The 19,233-nt window shown below is 42.7% G+C and overlaps 1 protein-coding gene across 1 annotated transcript in view; it reads right to left on the bottom strand.

Moving 5' to 3' along the window:
- The window catches only part of LOC126184381 (gamma-tubulin complex component 3-like), a 258,538-nt gene that overhangs the window by 61,270 nt on the left and 178,035 nt on the right, over positions 1 to 19,233 (bottom strand). The window contains exon 13 of the mRNA XM_049926766.1: positions 6,671 to 7,024. Coding sequence (XP_049782723.1) covers positions 6,671 to 7,024 — 354 coding nt within the window. The remainder of the gene's footprint in view (positions 1 to 6,670; positions 7,025 to 19,233) is intronic.

The raw sequence follows: 19,233 nt of genomic DNA, 5'->3' as shown, positions 1-19,233 counted from the left end.
CCGCAAGAAGTTATTCATAATGAAGGTCGACAAGGTAACCCGATGGTCAACAGCAGAGCGGCACCTACGAAATCCACATTGTACATTGGTAAGTAGGCGTCGAGACTCGAGCAGCCAAACCAATCGAGAGTTAACCATTCGCTCCATCACTTTACAGACACAGCTGGTAAGCGAGATGGGTCGATAACTGGAAGGCAAGTGGTTGTCCTTCCCCGGCTTAGGAATCGGGACAACAATAGACTCGCGCCAGCATGCGGGAACATGTTCCTCAATCCAGATGCGACTGTATGTACGATGAAGAAAACCTTTACCCGCAGGAGAAAGGTTCTTCAGCATCTGAATATGAATAGAATCAGGCCCTGGAGCGGAGGACCGTGATCGGCCAAGTGCGTTTTCGAGTTCCCGCATGGTGAATGGGGCATTATAACTTTCACAATTCGAGGAGCGGAAGTTAGGTGGCCTAGCCTCCTCTGCCTGTTTGCGGGGGAGGAAGGCAGGGTGGTAATGAGTGGAGCTCGAAACCTCTGCGAAAAAGCGGCCGAAGGCATTGGAGACAGCCTCAGGGGCCACAAGGACGTCATTCGCGACCTTCAAGCCAGAAACTGGTGAGTGGACCTTAGTGCCAGATAGCCGGCGCAGGCTACCCCAGACAACAGAAGAAGGAGTAAAACTGTTGAAGGTGCTTGTGAAAGCAGCCCAGCTGGCTTTCTTGCTTTCTTTGATAATACGACGACACTGAGCACGTAATCGTTTATAATTGATACAATTCGCCACTGTAGGGCGGCGTTTAAATGTGCGTAAAGCACGTCGACGAGCACGTAAAGCGTCTCTACATGCTGCGGTCCACCAGGGGACCGGTACGCGACGTGGAGAAGAAGTAGGGTGAGGGATGGAATAATCAGCAGCAGCGAGAATGACTTCCGTGAGGTGTGCGACCTGACGATCGCAACTTGTGAAGGTTTGATCCTGAAAGGTCGCCCTGGAAGAGAAGAGCCCCCAGTCTGCTTTGGAGATGTTCCAACTAGATGAGCACGGAGAGGGGGTACGTTGCAGGAGATGGATAACACACGGGAAGTGGTTGCTTGAATATGTATCAGAAAGTGCATACCACTCAAACCGGCGTGCAAGTTGGGGAGTACATAGAGAGAGGTCTAAATGGGAATAGGTGTGAGATGTGTCCGAAAGAAAAGTAGGGGCGCCAGTATTGAGGCAGACAAGATTGAGCTGGTTGAAAAGGTCTGCTAACAAGGAGCCTCTCGTGCAGGATGCTGGAGAGCCCCAAAGGGGATGGTGGGCATTGAAGTCTCCAGTTAACAAAAATGGTGCAGGTAGCTGAGCAATAAGTTGCATCATCTCTGCCCTGGTAATGGCAGATGACGATGGAGTGTAAACGGTACAAATGGAAAATGTAAAAGTGGGGAGAGTAATGCGGATGGCAACTGCCTGCAGGCCGGTGTGCAACGTGATGGGATCGTAGTAAATATCATCCCGGACCAGCAACATAACCCCTCCATGAGCTGGGATACCTACCACAGGGGGTAGGTCAAAACGCACAGAGGTGTAGTGTGCCAAGGCAATTTGATCGCATGGGCATAGCTTCGTTTCCTGGAGGGCTACGACGAGCAGACGGTGCAAGCAGAGCAGCAACTTCAAGTCCTCTCGGTTGGAGCAAATGCTGCGAATATTCCAGTGAATAAGTGCCATCGTAAGAAAGGGAAGATGAAAGAAGGGGTCACCTCGAAGGCCGCTGAGGGCCTGGCTTCGAGCGAGCACTGCCGCCGCTATCAGTAGGTGGACAGTCATCGTCCATTGGGTCTATAGGTTCATCGGCCATCTCGGGAGGATGGCCGGGAGGGGGAGCTTCCTCCGCCGGTGAACGGCCAGATGTACGGCTACCAGCGGTGCGGCCAGGCGAAACGGATGACGGCCTGGGGCGGCAACCGCTGGGTGGCGCAGGAGAAGAAATGCGCCGTGGCGGAGAAGGAGAACTGTGCTTCCTATGAGCCTTTTTAGAAGGACGTTTGGTGGAAGTACCGGTCGAAGGCTGGGAGGTCGAGGTACGTAAGAAGTCTGCACGGGATGGTTCCTTCTTGAAGGCCTGTGCATCTGACTTCGGGGTCTTCGTCTTAGCAGAAGCTGATGAAGGGGCTGGTGTCTGTGGGGTGATGGGAGGAAGAGGAGACGTCGACCGCGCGATCTTAGCACTGGCCGAACGGACGACCGTGGTGCTGAAGGTCAGATCGCATGTCTGGGTTGCTACCTCCCTGGTAGTCCGAGGAGAGGCGAGGACAGTACTGTATTTCCCCGCTGGGAGCAGCGCAGGCTTCCTACTAGCCAATAGCTTGCGAGCAGCCGAGGTGGACACTTGTCTTTGACCCGAATTTCTTGGATACAGCGTTCTTCCTTATAGACAGGACAGTCGCGGGAGGATGCGGCATGGTCACCCTGACAGTTCACACAACGAGGAGACGGAGGTGGACAGTCACCCTCATGGGCATCCCTGCCACAAGTGACACATTTAGCCGCATTGGAACAAGACTGTCGAGTGTGATTGAAATGCTGACACTGGTAGCAGCGCGTAGGTGTCGGGACATAGGGGCGAACAGAAATAACCTCGTAGCCCGCCTTGATGCGCGATGGCAGCTTAACACTATCGAAGGTCAAGAAAAGTGTCCGGGTCGGTACAAGGTCATTGTTGACCTTTTTCATGACCCTATGGACAGCCGTCACGCCCTGCTCAGCGAGAAAAGATTGAATCTCCTCGTCAGTCAATCCGTCGAGGGAGCTAGTATAGACTACACCACGAGACGAATTCAAAGTTCGGTGGGCCTCCACCCGGACAGGGAATGTGTACAGGAGTGTGGCCCGAAGCAGTTTTTGTGCCTGAAAGGCACTCTCAGTTTCTAGTAATAAGGTACCGTTATGCAACCTGGTACAAGATTTGACAGATCCGGCTATGGCATCTATGCCCTTCTGGATAACGAAAGGGTTGACAGAGGAAAAATCCTTTCCGTCCTCAGACCGAGAAACGACGAGGAACTGTGGGGCAGGCGGTAGGACTTTTGTCACTGGTGGCTGGTCACGTTTCCGTTTTTGGGCAGAAGTCGAGAGAGATGGAGTAGAATCCATTGCGGAGGAATCCCCCATGATTGCCAGCGTCTCCGATGGCGCGCTCCTTCCTTGTGGGGACCCTCTCAGAGGGCACTCCCGCCTTAGGTGAATGTTTACACCTCAGGTCACACCTCCCGAGAAACAGACAGAGGGACCAATCGGCATGGTCAGAAGGTATCAGCTCAGGCAATCACCCCTCCCCGGGCCTGGCCTTTACCAGGGGGTACGCGCATGCCTTACATGTCTACCCAGGGCGGGGACTTACGCGTTACCCCGTCACCGGCTACGCGTGGGTCGGCTTTCAGGCACGCACAGGGAGGAAGGAAGAAGAGGAAAAAGAAGAGAGAGAGGGAAAAAGAGGACAGACTGTCTCAAACGCCGAGGCGGAGACCAGAGAAGGCAAGGAGAAGGAGGCAAGGAGAAGGAGGCAAGGAGAAGAAGGCAATGAGAAGGCAAAGAGAAGTCAAGGGAAAGAGTAAGGAAGACAGTGAGGTGGAGAAGAGCAAAGAAAGGAACCAACAAAAGGAAGGAAGAAACGAGAAGTGAAAAACCAGAAAGACCACAATTATAGGTCGTGGAACCGTCCGTCTCCGGACGCAGGCGCTAACTACCCCCTTGAGGGGGATGGACTCCTTTTAGTCGCCTCTTACGACAGGCAGGAATACCTCGGGCCTATTCTAATCCCTGCCATATGACCCAACAACAAGGAGTAATGGTCTGGGGTGCAACTTCATTTCACATTAGGACCCCTTTGGTGGTCACCTGAGACATTGCTGCAGCACAGTGGTAGGTCAATGATATTCTACACCCCATTTTGTTGCCCTCCATGACAAGCCATCCTGGGCTTAAATTCCAGAAAGTAATGGCCACCTACACATGACAAGAGTTTCTACTGCTTGTCTTCACGCTTGCCAAACCTTACCTTGGCCAGCAGGTTCACTGATCTCTTCCATATTGAGGACATCTGGAGTATTATGGGCAGGGACCCCCAAACAGCTAGGTATTTTGACGATCTAAAACGTGAATTGGAGAAATATTGGCACAATATCACTCAAGAGTGCATCCAACAACTTTATCAGTCAATGACAAGCTGAGTAATCACATGCATAAGGGCCAGAGGTGAACCAGCGTGTTACTCATGTGCTGAATTTGTTAAGTTCTTTCTCTTGAATAAATCGGACAATTTTTATGAGGTTATGATCATTTGTTTATCTGTACATGCACACAACCTCTACTAATTTCCATTCCAGTGAAATAATTCCTCTGAGGTGTGCTTTTTTTCTCATAAGAGAGTATTTGGAAATATTAACCAGTTGTTCATGGTAAATCGTTTATCATAAAATTTTGACTAGTCTCACTACATACAACTCAGTACTTCTCTTAGAACTCTTCAACCTAGAAATAATACGCTCAAATAATGAAATATAAGACAAAGATAATTTTATGTTTTTGTAACTACAGACAGCTCATATCCTCAACTGGAAAACCCAGACTAGATTTAATGAAGCATCCCAGTTCAGCCACATCTACAATGTGTGTAATTACTGCTACAGCTGATTTAAAAATAAAGACCCTATTTTATTATGAATATTTACATTCACATACGAGATATACTATTTTAGGAGGGCTGGAGGGAGGGGAGGTGGGGAGAGGGTAGTAATATTTGCAGATTACTGGAACATGTGACGATACTCATACCTGTTGTTAATTCTAGAATATCCTGCAGAGACTGCTTTCAAAAAAACTTGATACTTCAACAAGCATTTCACAATCTACACAGAGTAATTAATGGCTATTGTCATTACCAGTATTTCTATTTTCTTGAAAATAATTGAAAATAAAAATAGAACAACACTACATGTGGTTAATATTAACAGTGAAAGGAGTCAGACACATGGGCAGATATGCATTCTGCAACCTGCTACAGCATATTAGCTGTATTGTGGTTAACATGATGGTGTTCAAGACTGAACTGAAGTTCTTTGTGTTGGGCTCTCTTCCTCCTGTAGAGAGTATTTCATAGGAATTCTTGACAATGGTGTAATAAATATAATTAATATTAGCACTGTAATAATTTAGCCTTTCAAAAGTTAAGTTGTTTTATTGTGTATAATTTAAATAAAAAGGTACATTTTTGTCCTCTTCCCACATTGTAAAGAGCTCAAATAATATATCTCGTGTACTGAAGCTCCAGAAGAAAATTATCAGAAATATGTGCACTGCACAGCAAAGAGAATCATGTCACCCATTATTACAGAAACTAAACATTTTGACTGTCCCCTCGCTATACATATATGAGCTAATGATATTTTTACACAACAAACCGGAATTGTTCACTAGAAACCAATTTGATCATCCATACAGTACAAGGAATAAAGATAATTTTATGCTTCCTTCCCATAGATTAAAATTATATGCTCAGTCAGCACAATATATGAGGATGAAAGTCTACAACAAACTTAAAGGCAAGAACATTCTAAACATGGAACTAGGGATACTGAAAAAGAAGTTACATGAAATTCTTATGCACAAATGTTACTGCTCATTAGAAGAGTTCATGGAAGATGAACTGATAATTTGAACAGAATCCAATCGCAAATTAGCATTATATTGTGGAAAAAAAAATTGTCCATTATCAAGAAACATATTTACCTATGCTGGAAAATAAGAAAAAATAGATACTGCTACATAGATTAAATATAGTTTTAAAAATTAATATTAGATTTTAGTTTGTAATTTTTGATGTGTCTCCTATACCATAATCACATGATTTGTAAGTGTATGTTATGAGACTAATAAATCACAATTCGCCCACATGGCAGGATTCATGAAATATTAATGATAAGGTGTATTTTAAAGTGTACAGCATTCAGATGTGAAGTCAAATCAACTAAGTTCTTGTAACTGCTGCTGATGAAGCCTGCCTGCCTTAGAAAATAAACAATTCCTTTTCATACCCATTGGTTCTGTAGATCTATGTTTGTTAGTACATAATATGATAGAGTTGCCACAAATGTTTATTAGAGCATCATGTAAAAATGTGAAGTAAATCAGTCAAGAACTCCGAGATTTTTGGTAACAAAGTTAAACAATGACCTGTCTTTATATATTAGTATAGATTTAATGTTAAGTACTATTTATAAAGTCAGACTGATAATGGATCATTTCTTCATGTCAGATCAGTATAATTGAGAGTCGGTGTAGGTATTTACATACCCACGGGCACTGTTCAGGTAGATCAGTCAACTGGGACTTATTTGTTTGAATGTGCATGTTCTGTACTATGTATGTTTGTGTGATTTGGAATTAAAAATATTTTTTTTTTTTACATTTACTAATGGCGAGATTGAAGCAATTAAGTTTAAAGAAGTTTCTCATAATGCTAATACATTCCTTTCCAAAACGTTTAAAATTATCTACTTGGTAAGTTGTTTTCCTGATAGCTGACACAATATAACATGCCCTAAGTAAACATATAATAAGATAAATATGTTATGTAGCTTTCATAATGGAGAAGCAAAGAATGGTTCATTACAACAATCATTTTCCAACATGTTACCTGTGTTCCTTCATCTAGTAAAGCTCCTGCTCGAACTTTTGCTAGGAATGCATTATGTGCTTTAATGACATCATCCAAGCCTTCTGCTTGCTGCACTTCCTTGTTAAATACCTCCCAGGAGCATTCCAATACCTCAAATAGGGTGTAGTACTGCACTTGATGTACGAAGTGCACCATTTCAGAAATTAAGAGATGTAATCTCTGCAATAAAGGCTTCATTCCAGGTAGACATTTCATCTGCTTAGCAGCTGTCAACTGCCGTTTGAATGCCAGGCTTAATACAAATTCCATTCTCTTAGCTCGCCAAAGAGCATTGAACAGCATCAAGTACGTTGACATATTCATAGCAAGAACCTGTACAGAAACCAAAGTATCATTTACTAGTTTTAGTAAGAGGTATTCCTTTACAGGTTTTTATTGCTTGAACTGTCTTTCATTACATTCAACATCTTAAGTAAAATTGTGATATCATTTCATGTTTTCATACTGTTGAGAAATTAATGTTGTATTTGCTTGTTTCATAAAAGATTATTTTACTTTTTAGGGTAAGATTACAAACAATTCATGTATGTAACTACAAAAAAACTTCAGATGACATTAAGCTTATTTAATTCTGAGAACATGCTTAAGTCTTTATGGAACATAGTGAAATGAGAGGGAGGACAAGAAGTCCTATATCCGAGTAACATGACTATTGATTTTAATGGAAGGGCTGTGAACGGTCACACACAGCAGGTATGCTTAACAATCATTTCATAAGTGAAGAAGGAAATATAGGGTAAGCAGTTCAACAGAAAAATCAAAGCAGTATGTTGATAAAGCAACTCTCATGAAATTCAGTCATGTTGATGTCTCATCCAGCTATTCTGAAATGAAGAGTGTTATATATTCTCTCAAAAATAGAAGCTAATCTGGATTTCATGACATTTGTAACAGATTACTGAAGATTTGTTGCCATATAATAATGGATATCTTTCAACACATCGAAAGAAAGACAATGGCAAACCACCTCCACTAGGACCTTGCCTAGTACGGCGGTGCGGGTTACTGGCATTGTTCCCCCATCACCATCACCATCACCATCACCATCACCATCACCATCACCATCACCATCACCATCACCATCACCATCACCATCACCATCACCATCACCATCACCATCACCATCACCATCACCATCACCATCATCAATTCAAGGTATTTTCTCAGAGAAATGAAGTATGTCATTGTTGAACCCCTTATAAGAAAGATAGCAGGAAAGATGTCAAAACTAGCAACCCCTTTCACAACAGGAATTTTCCAAACTTTATGAGAAGGTGATGTGTTCTATCATAGTATCCCACTTGTGTGACACTCATAACCTCAGTAAATCAGTATGAATTTCAGAAGATTTTCTCCACTGGGAACACAATTTACACATTCACTCACGAAATTTTACAAGCTTGAAATAACAAAACAGCACTGGTTGGTAATTATCTATGATTTATCCAAGGCATTCGACTATGTGAATCACAATATTCTCCTAGTTAAAGTGAGGTTTTGTGGAACTGATTGTGCAGCCAACCAATAGTTAGTATCATATGTAATCACAAGAATGCTGGAAGTTGTACTTAATAATTTAACCGGTTTATGCAGTGGAAAATTTTCCGATTGTAGAGAAATAACTTATGGGCTTCCACAAGGCTCAATTTTAGGTCCACTGTTTTTCTTATCTGTGAACAATCTTCCATCTGATATATAACAAGCAGAATTAGTTCTTTTTGTGGATGATGCTAGCATTTTATTCAACCCAAACACACAAACAGGAACAGAAGAAATGGAAATTAATGTTTTTAAAAGTATTAATGAGTGGTTTTCTGCAAATGGTGTCACTATCAATTTAAAAAAGAGACAACATATTCAGTTCTGGACATCTAAAGGTACTATACAAGGCTGTTCCAGCTTGAATGGCTGCCTGTGGGCAGCTGGTTGTCCACAGGCAGTAGTGATCAGCAGTGGACACACAGGTAATGTGCAGTCAATCAGGCAGCCAGGCTGCAGCATGTGCGACCGTACTGCCATGGCCTCACGCCTGCCAGCAGGGATGAGAAAGTTTTCACACATGCACAGAATATGTGCAGTAGGGACACCTGATGGGTAGGCTTTATTTACTAACTGCACTTACGCCCATGTGAGTTTTTGATATCTCCTCAGCACTGTGCCCCATGGGATGTCACTGGAACAACTTCTACTACATCAGTTAGAATTATAGCACAAAGTGAGGACATAATAAATACGGTGGGACCTCCAAAAATTCTTAGGTGTCTACACTGGTGAGAATTTGAACTGGGAAACACACATTTTGGAGCAATTAAAACAATTTAGTTCAGTCACATTTGCTTTTCAAATCATTGTAAATCTTGGGAAGATGGAAATCAGTAATTTGACATGTTTTGCACATGTCATTAAATTATTATTAAGTAATAATTATGTACATATTTGCAGCCATATTAAAAAAAAGAAAGAAAGAAAGAAAGAAAGAAAAACACCACCTCCAAATAGTCAGCATGTAGCTACGTTAACACATGAATGTGTATTGTTAATGTAAAATGACATGTTCCGCATCATTCTGATGAACTGTACAAATGACCTGAGGGATATGAAATTGATTAACCAATTAATCAACAAATAACACTACGTGTATGGCTATAAGTATTTCACAAGAGAGTCCTCAAATAAAAAGTTCTTGGTAAACTTGTGTCAAACTTGGGTAAAATTGCAGTCTTTCAATGATGGCAGTCAGTCAGCGAAAGCTTGGTATTTTACCCAAATTTGATATGCCATTTTTACTGTTTTGCTGATGAATTTTTACTCACAAATTTTCATCCACCAGTACAATTACATCAAGAGTCTATGTGAAATGCTCCCTCCTGAATTCCTAAAATACAGGTGTGAGATATAAGACTTCGTTAAGTTAAATACCCCATCTATAGCACGTTTCAAGAGAGATCTAGATAAATTAAGTGTCACATACAAAAGAACTTGTAAGAACAATCTTACCATTATGCGTCAGAATATTAGAGGACTTTAAAAAACCACAAAGTTAATGAACATATCTATTTAGATGATAGAAACTGCCGAAAGGAAGTTTATGTATCATGTCTTTCTGAGAGCCCTATAGATACAGGGATGCATTTGTTAGGTGTGTTGCAAGACATCTTCTAATCTTCTGCAAATAAAATATCTAGAAAATAACAAAAAAATCATCATCAAATCTTTCCTTGGAGTAATAAATCTATAAAATTTGTGTGCCACAGTCATTCTGTAACAAAAAACGTATTGCACATTCTTAATTGTGTTTGCTTTTTTGCATCTAAGGGAAGGAGAATCACACAGAGGGGTTTTGTGAAAGTTGGAAATATACTTTAGTGTGCCCCACAAGAAGAAATCTTAAGGAATGTGGTGCTACTCATTGGGAGTTCAAATATTAGAATGTTGATGGTACCCCTTGGGAAAATAGCAGGATAAGTTTGCCTGGAGGTCTTGGTTCAAATGGCTCTGAGCACTATGGGACTTAACTTCTGAGGTCATCAGTCCCCAAGAACTTAGAACTACTTAAACCTAACTAATAAGGGCATCACCGTAGCAGTCGCGCGGTTCCAGACTGTAGCGCCTAGAACCACTTGGCCACTCCAGCCGGACTGGAGGTCTTGTCAGTGATGTGGAGGAGTCTGTGCTGGCAGCCATTTAGCAGACTATGTGCAATCATTTGCAAATCATGGCTAATGTCAGGACGAATGTATTGCCTGTCACTTGCACTGAGGCCATCCTCAGTTATTTCCAGCAGTTGTCCAATTTGTGAAGACAGCTAGCATCACAAGCAGGGTGCAGAATAAGCTCACTATTTGTAGCATCATATCCAGAGTTGAATGAAATCTCTTATTTCGAGCAGTGTGGAAGATCTAAATTTGATGAGTAAACAATTCCATGATGACAGTGGAAGTAAATTTCTTGACTTCTGCTTTTGGCCAGAAAACTGTAGGCCTGCCCCAAAATTTTTGAATTGGTTAATGTAAGAAGAGGGTATATGCATGATCCTAAGGCTGTGATAGCATCAGTGACTTGAGGGGTTATAAGAACCATTAAAAAACATAAGAAAATATTCTTCTTTAGCACAAGAAACCAATATAAATTACATAGTATCTGAGTACTCAACATAAAATATTCAGTGTTGGGGATGAAGATGTGCAGCACAAATGGATAAAATTCAAAGGAGTAATTCAATAGAGAGAGAAGTATGTCCAGAGCAAGGTTTTCTGGGATGGGAAATGTCTCCCATGGTTTAACAGCCACATTAGAAAATTGCTACTTAACCATAGAGAGCATCACGGATTTAAACGAAGGGAGCACTGAATTATTTTGAAAGTAAAATTTAGCAAACTGGCATGACTAACAACCCTAAAAAGATTTTGTCTTATATCAAATCAGTGAGTGGATCAAAATTATTTAGTCAGTCGCCTAGGGACCATACTTGGTACTGGAACAGAAGATGACAGAGAGAATGCTGAAATGTTGAATTCGACATTCCTAAATTGCTACATCATTGAAGATCAGGATACAAGCCGCCTTCCTTTCAATTATCAAACAAACTTCAAAATGGCCGATACGGAGAAGTAATCACACAATGAAAAAAGCAACTACAAATGAATGGTAGCAAAAAAGCATATCGATGAGATGAGATACCTCTAAGATTCTACAGACATTGTATGAAGGAAACTGCTTCCCTTCCACCAGCAGGTTATTGTAGACCATTGGAGCAATGAAGGGTACCTAGTGACAAAAAAAAAAAAAATTATTGCAGCTCATTTCCATTTTCAAGATGAGTTGTAGGGCAGATACAAACAGTTATATGCCTGTATCACTGACATCAATCTGTTTTAGAATTATGGAGCATGTTTTATGCTCATAAACACTATGTGATCAAAAGTGAACATACACTTTTCATATTAGGTGCATTGTGCTGCCACCTACTGCCATGTACTCCATATCAGCGATCTTAGTAGTCATTAGACATCATGAGAGAGCAGAATGGGGAGCTCTGCAGAACTCATGGACTTCGAACGTGGTCAGGTGATTGGGTGCCACTTGTGTCATGTGTCTGTACCCAAGATTTCCACACTTCAAAACATCCCTAGGCCCACTGTTTCCGATGTGATAGTGAAGTGGAAATGTGGAGGGACACACAGCACAAAATCATACAGGCCGACCTCGTCTCCTGACTAGCAAAGATCGCCGACAGTTGAAGAGGGTCATAATGTGTAATAAGCAGACAGCTATCCACACTATCGCACAGGAAATCCAAAATTCATCAGGATCCACTGCAAGTACTATGACAGTCAGAAGGAAGGTGAGAAAACTTTGACTTCATGGTCGAGCGGCTGCTCATAAGCCACACATCACGACGGTAAATGCCAAACAATGTCTCGCATGGCGCAATGAGCGTAAACATTGGACGATTGAACAGTGGAAAAACTGTTGTGTGGAGTGACGAATCATGATACACAATGTGGAGATCAAATGGCAGGGTGTGGGTATGGCATATGCCTGGTGAACATCATCTGCCAGCGTGTGTAGCCCAACAGCAAAATTGGGAGGTGGTGGTGTTATGGTCTGGTCCTGTTTTTCATGGAGGGGTCTTGCACCCCTTGTTGTTTTGTGTGGCACTATCACACAACAGGTCTACATTGATGTTTTAAGCACTTTCTTGCTTCCAACTGTTGAAGAGGAATTCGGGGATGGCAATTGCATCTTTCAGCACAATTGAGCACCTGTTCACAAAGCATGTGCCTGTAATGAACTGGCCTGCACAGAGTCCTGACCCGAATAATATAGAACACAGACTTCATGCCAGGCTTCATTGACCGACATCAATACCTCTCCTCAGTGCAGCACTCCTTGAAGAATGGGCTGCCATTCCCAAGAAACCTTCCAGAACCTCATTGAACATATGCCTGTGAAAGTGGAAGGTGTCATCAAGGCTAAGGGTTGGCCAACATCATATTGAATTCCAGTAGTTCCAATGGAGGGCGCCACAAACTTTTAAGTCATTTTCAGCCAGATGTTCGGATACTTTTGATTACATAGTGTATTATAAAATTTTTGGAGAATGAAAATCTCCTCCACAAATATCAACTGCATTCCACAAACAAAGATCTTGAGAAACTCTGTTTTCTCTGTTCTTCCATGAGATCCACTAATTGGCACTTGGGCTGACGCCATGTTCCTTAAAAAAGTACAAGCTTACTGAGTATCAGATTGGATTTGCGACTGCATTAAGGATTTCCTTGTAGACAAAACAGTACATCACTCTTAACAAAATGCAAGTGACAGATGTGAAGATAGTTTCAAAAGCACCCCTAGGTAGTGTGATAGGCATGTTACTGTTTACCAATGTTACTGTTTGCCATCTCACACACAAGAGCATCAGTAGGCACAACAATTCATAGGAATAATTTTAAGGAACTTTGATTCATCCATGGAAAACACTGCTCACAAAACACTTGTTCCCTCAATTTCTGGGCAATTTCCATTAGTCTGGAACCCTTACCAGGTCATCGTGATAGAGGAGATGGACAACAGCCAATGAAGAGTGGTGCATTTCATCATGGGATTGTTTAGTTAGGGCGAATACATTACAAAGATGCTGAATTAACTCTAATGGCAGATGTTTCAAGAGATGCTTTTTGCAACATGTAGTGGTTCACCACCGAAACTGAGACAGTACATTCTAGGAAGCATCTGGCAACTCATTACTTCCTCTCATGAACATCTCACAAAATGACCACAAGAGAAAATTCAAGAAAGTAGAGCTAACATGGAGGTTTAATGACAATTGTTCTTTCCATTCGCTGCATTTGATGAGTTATTGGAGAGCTGGGAATTCCACCTCCACTGTTTTAGGCTACAGTGTTCTCCTAACAACATTTCTGGTAAGTAGCAGAGTGCTTTGCTTTTATCTTTAAGTAGTCATTTATACCAAATGGTGAAGAAACTGAAACCACTTTTGGACCCTGGTTAATTGTATTTCAGTGATCTCTGTGCACTGTCAACTGAATACCACAGTCGGCAGATGCGCCTTGCTGCTAGGCTCCAGTTGAATCATTGGCACTGGTACAAAGGTTGGGCTGTAGACTTGCAAAGTATCATACACAAGTGGAATTTCACATGGTAGAACTGTAAAGTTTCATATGTGGAACATTTAATTTGAGACTGCAAGGAAGGCCAATTCTAAAGCATTCACTAAGCCTGACCCTAGTCCAAGTGATTGGATTGAACTGGACGATGTGGTTATAGGGAGCAAACTATGAGGCAGTCAGTCCCTCTATCCTTTGTGTGTCGAGCCAGGAGGAGTCCTCAGATAGAAGGGACACAGAAGACAAATCTTGATGAACCTGATTTTCACAGAGAATCAATAAAACCGAGAGACAGAAGCAAGCAGAAGTGAGAGAGGGGTAAGAGGATGAAGGTCGGTCAGCTACAGAAACCAGCTGGAGGTCCCAAGGACATGTTATATGATGAGAGACATACCTTCTGCAACTGACCAGTGTTTCCTCACCCTCCATTACCACAAGAAAACTAATGACATGAAAAAGTTCATAAAACTTCAGGAAGAGAACAATGACAAGACAGAAAACCAATGACACAAGTAAAAGAATAAGGAGTATTAAAAAGGTGGAAAGGACAGGAGCTATTCCTGATCACTGAGCAAGATAGCCTGAAGGCTACTCATGGTGTCACTGCTGATTAAAAATGTCTTGTCAGTACAAGAACAAACATGATTAAGGGATCACACCAGGGCCACCAATCCTGGAGGGAATACACTACATCTGTGTAGCAGGGAGCATTGTTCATTCCACATTGTATGGATGTAGGCAAAACTGGTTCATCTGCCAGCTGTAGAGCTGTCAGTGTATACCAATTCTGAACCTGGAAATGCATCAAGGACAACCACAAACTGCTGGTGAAAAACAATGGGGTTAAGGTACTCTTTCAGTCCAAATGATAGGTTGAGACTGATCCAAGGATGGTGTACACACCATAGGGGCATATGCAAGGGCTCCTTGATTAGAGATGACAATGAGGGAGAAAGTGTAAGTTCAGAGCAGAGACTACGTATGTGAACTCTATTGTGACCCCACTCCTGGGCCACTGTAGTGGTAGGTGGATTTCCCTATCAGGAAAGAGGACATGAGCATTTGGATGTTCATTGGAGCAGTAAACATGTATCACATAGTTGAGGAGCACTTATGGTGCCTGATCTGTAGAGGAGGGACCTCTGCCTCTGAACAGGCTGTTAACAGAGCTGGTCTGAAAGGAATCTGTCACAAGTCAAACTCCTATGTGGTGTTTTGGGTCCAGTATCCACAGTACTGAAGGCAATACCAAGCCATATGTCAGATATGGATCACAGCTTTGTAAAGCCGCCGAAGTGTCGAGTGGTCTGTGCCCCAAATGGTGTTACTGAAACAGCAAAGGGTATTAAGGTTTGATTAGCACATTCACTTAAGTTGGAGAAGATGGGGGTAGCCATGTCACACCATCTGGGCAACAAAGATCAGACTCAGAAAGCAATATGACTCCACTACATTGACTAATTGGTCATTGATGTAGAGTTATGAGTCTGGATGGGCCCTGTGATGATGACAGAAGTGCAGACATGTCTTGGTGGCTGAAAACTAGAAGCCCCAGGTGAGAGCACAGGCCTGCACTTTCCATATGGCACCCTGCAGTTGGAGTTCAGCAACACCTACAGTGGAGGTGTAACAGTAAATGCAAAAATCATCAGCATACATGGAGAGTGACACTGTAGACCCAGCAGCTGCATTTAGAACATTGAAAACCACTGGAAAAGGGCACTATCAATACAGAGCCCTTTGGGACATGATTCTCTTGTATATTGGAGGTACTGTGGGAAGCACCAACCTGAACCTAGAAAGTATGGCCTGATAAGATACAATGATGCCACATGGTGTCACAAGCCTTTTTCAAAGTGATAAGGTGTTGACACTGAGCAAAATCTGATGAGACAGCAGTCTCCAGGCAGACCAAGATGTCAGACTTGGTGACTACCCTGGGGCAGAGTCAAAAACCCTTAAGATTTGAGGTACCAACATAGGTGCCAGCTCATTAACACTAGCAAGTTGCAAAGAACATTAGTGAGGTTAATTGGGTGACAGTTACCCATCTCAAGGGGATGTTTACCTGTTTTCGGTATTAGAGGATCATTCTTTCTCACCATTGAGATGGAAACATTCCCTCACTCCAGATACAGTTGAAAATGGCAAGGACATGGCATTGGGAATTCATCAATAGGTGTTTGAGCATTTGGCTGTGGATGCAGTCTGGCCCTGGACCCATGTCAGGGCAAAGGGCTAGGGCATTGAAGAATTCCCACTCACTGAATGGAGTGTTATATCGATCCAGGGGACATGTTGTGAAAGGTATGTGAATTCACTCCAATCCACAGTTTGAGACATGAAATGCAGGTTGATAATTCTTAGATGCAGAGGCTCAAGCATAATTCAGAGCAAATTTTTGGTAATATAATCTAGGTCAGTGCACACAACACTATTCTGGGAGGCCCTAACTGGTATCTGTAGAGATGTCCAACATTTTCCCGAACTTGCAAAGGAAGGGTGCGGTTCAATGGTAGTAACATACCATTCTCAGCATTATTGTTCCTGTCATTTGATTAAGTGGCAGGCCTGGGCATGGAGATATTGAAAGGCAATGCAGTGCTCTATCAGTGGATGTTTGAAAGCCTGACTTATCTCTAATGGCCAGAGTGATTTCTGAAGTGAACCAAGGTGTTGTCTTCAGATGGGGGATCACCGAGTCCACTGATCATATAATGGTAGTGGTTGTGCTCTGGACAGCTCAATTGATACTTCTCTTGATAGTCTGCTGAGAATGAATGGAGAGACAAAGGGATCCTTGTCAGTATTGTATAGAGCCCATCTGAGTGAACACCCAGGCAAGAGAAGCTTAGTGAGTGACAAGATAATCGGAAAACAGTCACTTGTCTATATCTCATCAAGGTCTCTCCAGTGAATTGAGGGGAAAAGACCTGGGCTGCAAATGTAAAGATTAATGGCTAAAAAGATCCCTGTGCCACACTGAGGTGTGTGGGGTCACTGGTAATCAAGAGAAGAAGATCAAACTCCGCAAGTGAAGTTTCGACAGCTTTACTGTATCCAGTGATTGTATTACATCCCAAAAAGTGTTGTAGGCATTGAAGTTATCTAAAATGAGGAATAGAGCACAGAAATCATTTAAGACAATGTGTTCTTAGACACTTTGCCACTGGGAAGGGCACAGACATTACAGACAGTAAAAACACATGAACAACCATAGTCTCCAAAGTCTTATCAAGTGGACATGTTTGCTGTACATGGAGTCCACAACATATGTGCAAACTCCACCAGATGCTCTGTCTCAGGTAGCTCAATTCTTAAAATAGACCCAGGAGGGATTCACAATGCTGGGAGCTAAGTTTCCTGGAGGGCTATGCAGGATACAGGTGGTCATCTGCTGCCATAATTTACAAGGATATGGCATCAGTACACATTGGTCCTGTAGCAGGTTGTATGGGGAGATCTGGTGCCAGAGGACCCACCAGGAACTCCACCTCAGTTAGCAATCAGAAACGTATGGGGTCCAGTGGCAAAGGACCACTGGAACTACTACTACTACTACTACTACTACTACTTTGACAACTTCTTCCTGTCCCTCTCTTTCTTGGATAATTTCAGTGTTCGCAAGGGCTTGTCTGCCATAGTTTTGGCCACAGGTTGTAGACCAACAGAATCCTGGGAGCCTGGTAGGCGAGTATCCCAAAGGATACCATCCTGGTGGGAGATGCCAGTGGGGGTGGTGCTTCTGTACCCATAGGTTTGGGATCAAAGTCCTCACTGGGTAGGGAGTTGATGCTCCTGAAGTGTGTGTGGGAAGAAACAGTAAAGAAGGGGTTCCCCAGCTACCAAGTGAGTGGGTGTAATCGAGCAGCCCCAAGTGCCTGGTTTTGAAGGAACAAAGAGCAGTGGTACCACTGCTAGACAGGATGAATCATCATTGGTGTAGCAAACTTTAATCATCATATTTACAGGATGTAAACAACCATATTTCTTTTTGACCTCTTCATACACAAGTCAGTTAAGGGTCTTGTACTCTTGAATTTTCTTTTCTATTTTGAAGACAGTGCAGTCAGCTGAACAATGGCAATGGCACAGACGGGGAGGGAGAGGGGGGGGGGGGGGGCGCTGGTATTACAATGCGAAGACATGTGCCTTGTGTCTCATGCATTGTAAGCACTGCAGGGGAGGGAGAACATGAGGTTGCACACTGCATTGATATATCACCTTAACCTTTTCAGACAATGTGTCACCTTCAAAAATGAAAGTCCTAGTATCAACACTATTGTCCTTAGGTTACCACTGGACATGATGGACAAAATGCATACCCTTTAACTACAAGCTGGCACATAACTCATCAGCAGTCTGCAAATGCTGGTTGGAGTGGGTGATGATACTAAGACTATTATGGACTAATAGCTATAGGAATTTCACCCACCTTGTTACAGGTGAGAGTACCTGCAACTGAGCAGGGGATGTCATTTTAATCACAACAGCATCACTTTCCTTTTTTGAAGTTGTTGGTAATTCACCAAGGCTGCCCTCAATGTGTTCAACATAGAATAATGGATTTGTGGCCAAAAATGAAATCCTGTCAGTCCTAGAGCAATTTAAGTATTGTGAGGAGTATTTCTCCATTTGTTTCTTATGCCTACATTCTTGTCACGGCATAGTCTGGGAAGGAAATATTTTGAAGTCATATCTCTCCATGTTGTAATAATCCTTTCCTTCAGAAGAGATTTCTGGGGCCATGCTGCCACCAGCAGAAGAAGAAAGTCTGAGCCACTTCATTTGTGAGTCATCCACCTTGGTGCCACCTACTCCAAATAGGGGCTCTCCCCAAGGGCACCACCAAGCCACATTAATGGCTACCTGGCCGGGTAACTGTTGCTCAGAGTTCCCATGCCCTAGCCATGATGGGCACATACTACTCCTAACATGTGGGGAGTTTTCAGTACAGGCACCAATAGTGCAATCCCTGCATGATCAGAAGGCTATGACTGTACAGGTACATAATGATGGCTCACAACAGAATGGCTGCTGTGTTAGGTTTGGGTCTATTACTTTTGCCAGAGAGGAAAAATACAGAAAAGCAAAAAGATGGAACACACATCACATTTGGTGACTTTCGCCAATTGATATGCACTTCTGTAAAATTTGGAGGAGGAATGGTAAGGCAAACCAAACAACAGGACCATGCAATGAAGGATGAAAATTTGCGGGAAGTGCCAGAACACAAAAAAATGAGTGTCCAAAATCTTAAACCAAATCCAAGCATGGTCAGCACCAAGAAGACCATCCAGTGGAAAGACAAAGGAGGAGAAAGAATAGCAGAAAGATGGACTTGCAGCAGGGAAAGGGAAGTGGTGCTGTAAGGCTTAGGGCCCCATGTTG

The sequence above is a fragment of the Schistocerca cancellata genome, chromosome 4 (genome assembly GCF_023864275.1).
Source record: "Schistocerca cancellata isolate TAMUIC-IGC-003103 chromosome 4, iqSchCanc2.1, whole genome shotgun sequence".
In the NCBI taxonomy this organism is placed as follows: Eukaryota; Metazoa; Arthropoda; class Insecta; order Orthoptera; family Acrididae; genus Schistocerca; species Schistocerca cancellata.
Note: the sequence above shows the minus strand (reverse complement) of the source record. Positions and strands in the feature narration are given on the sequence as shown.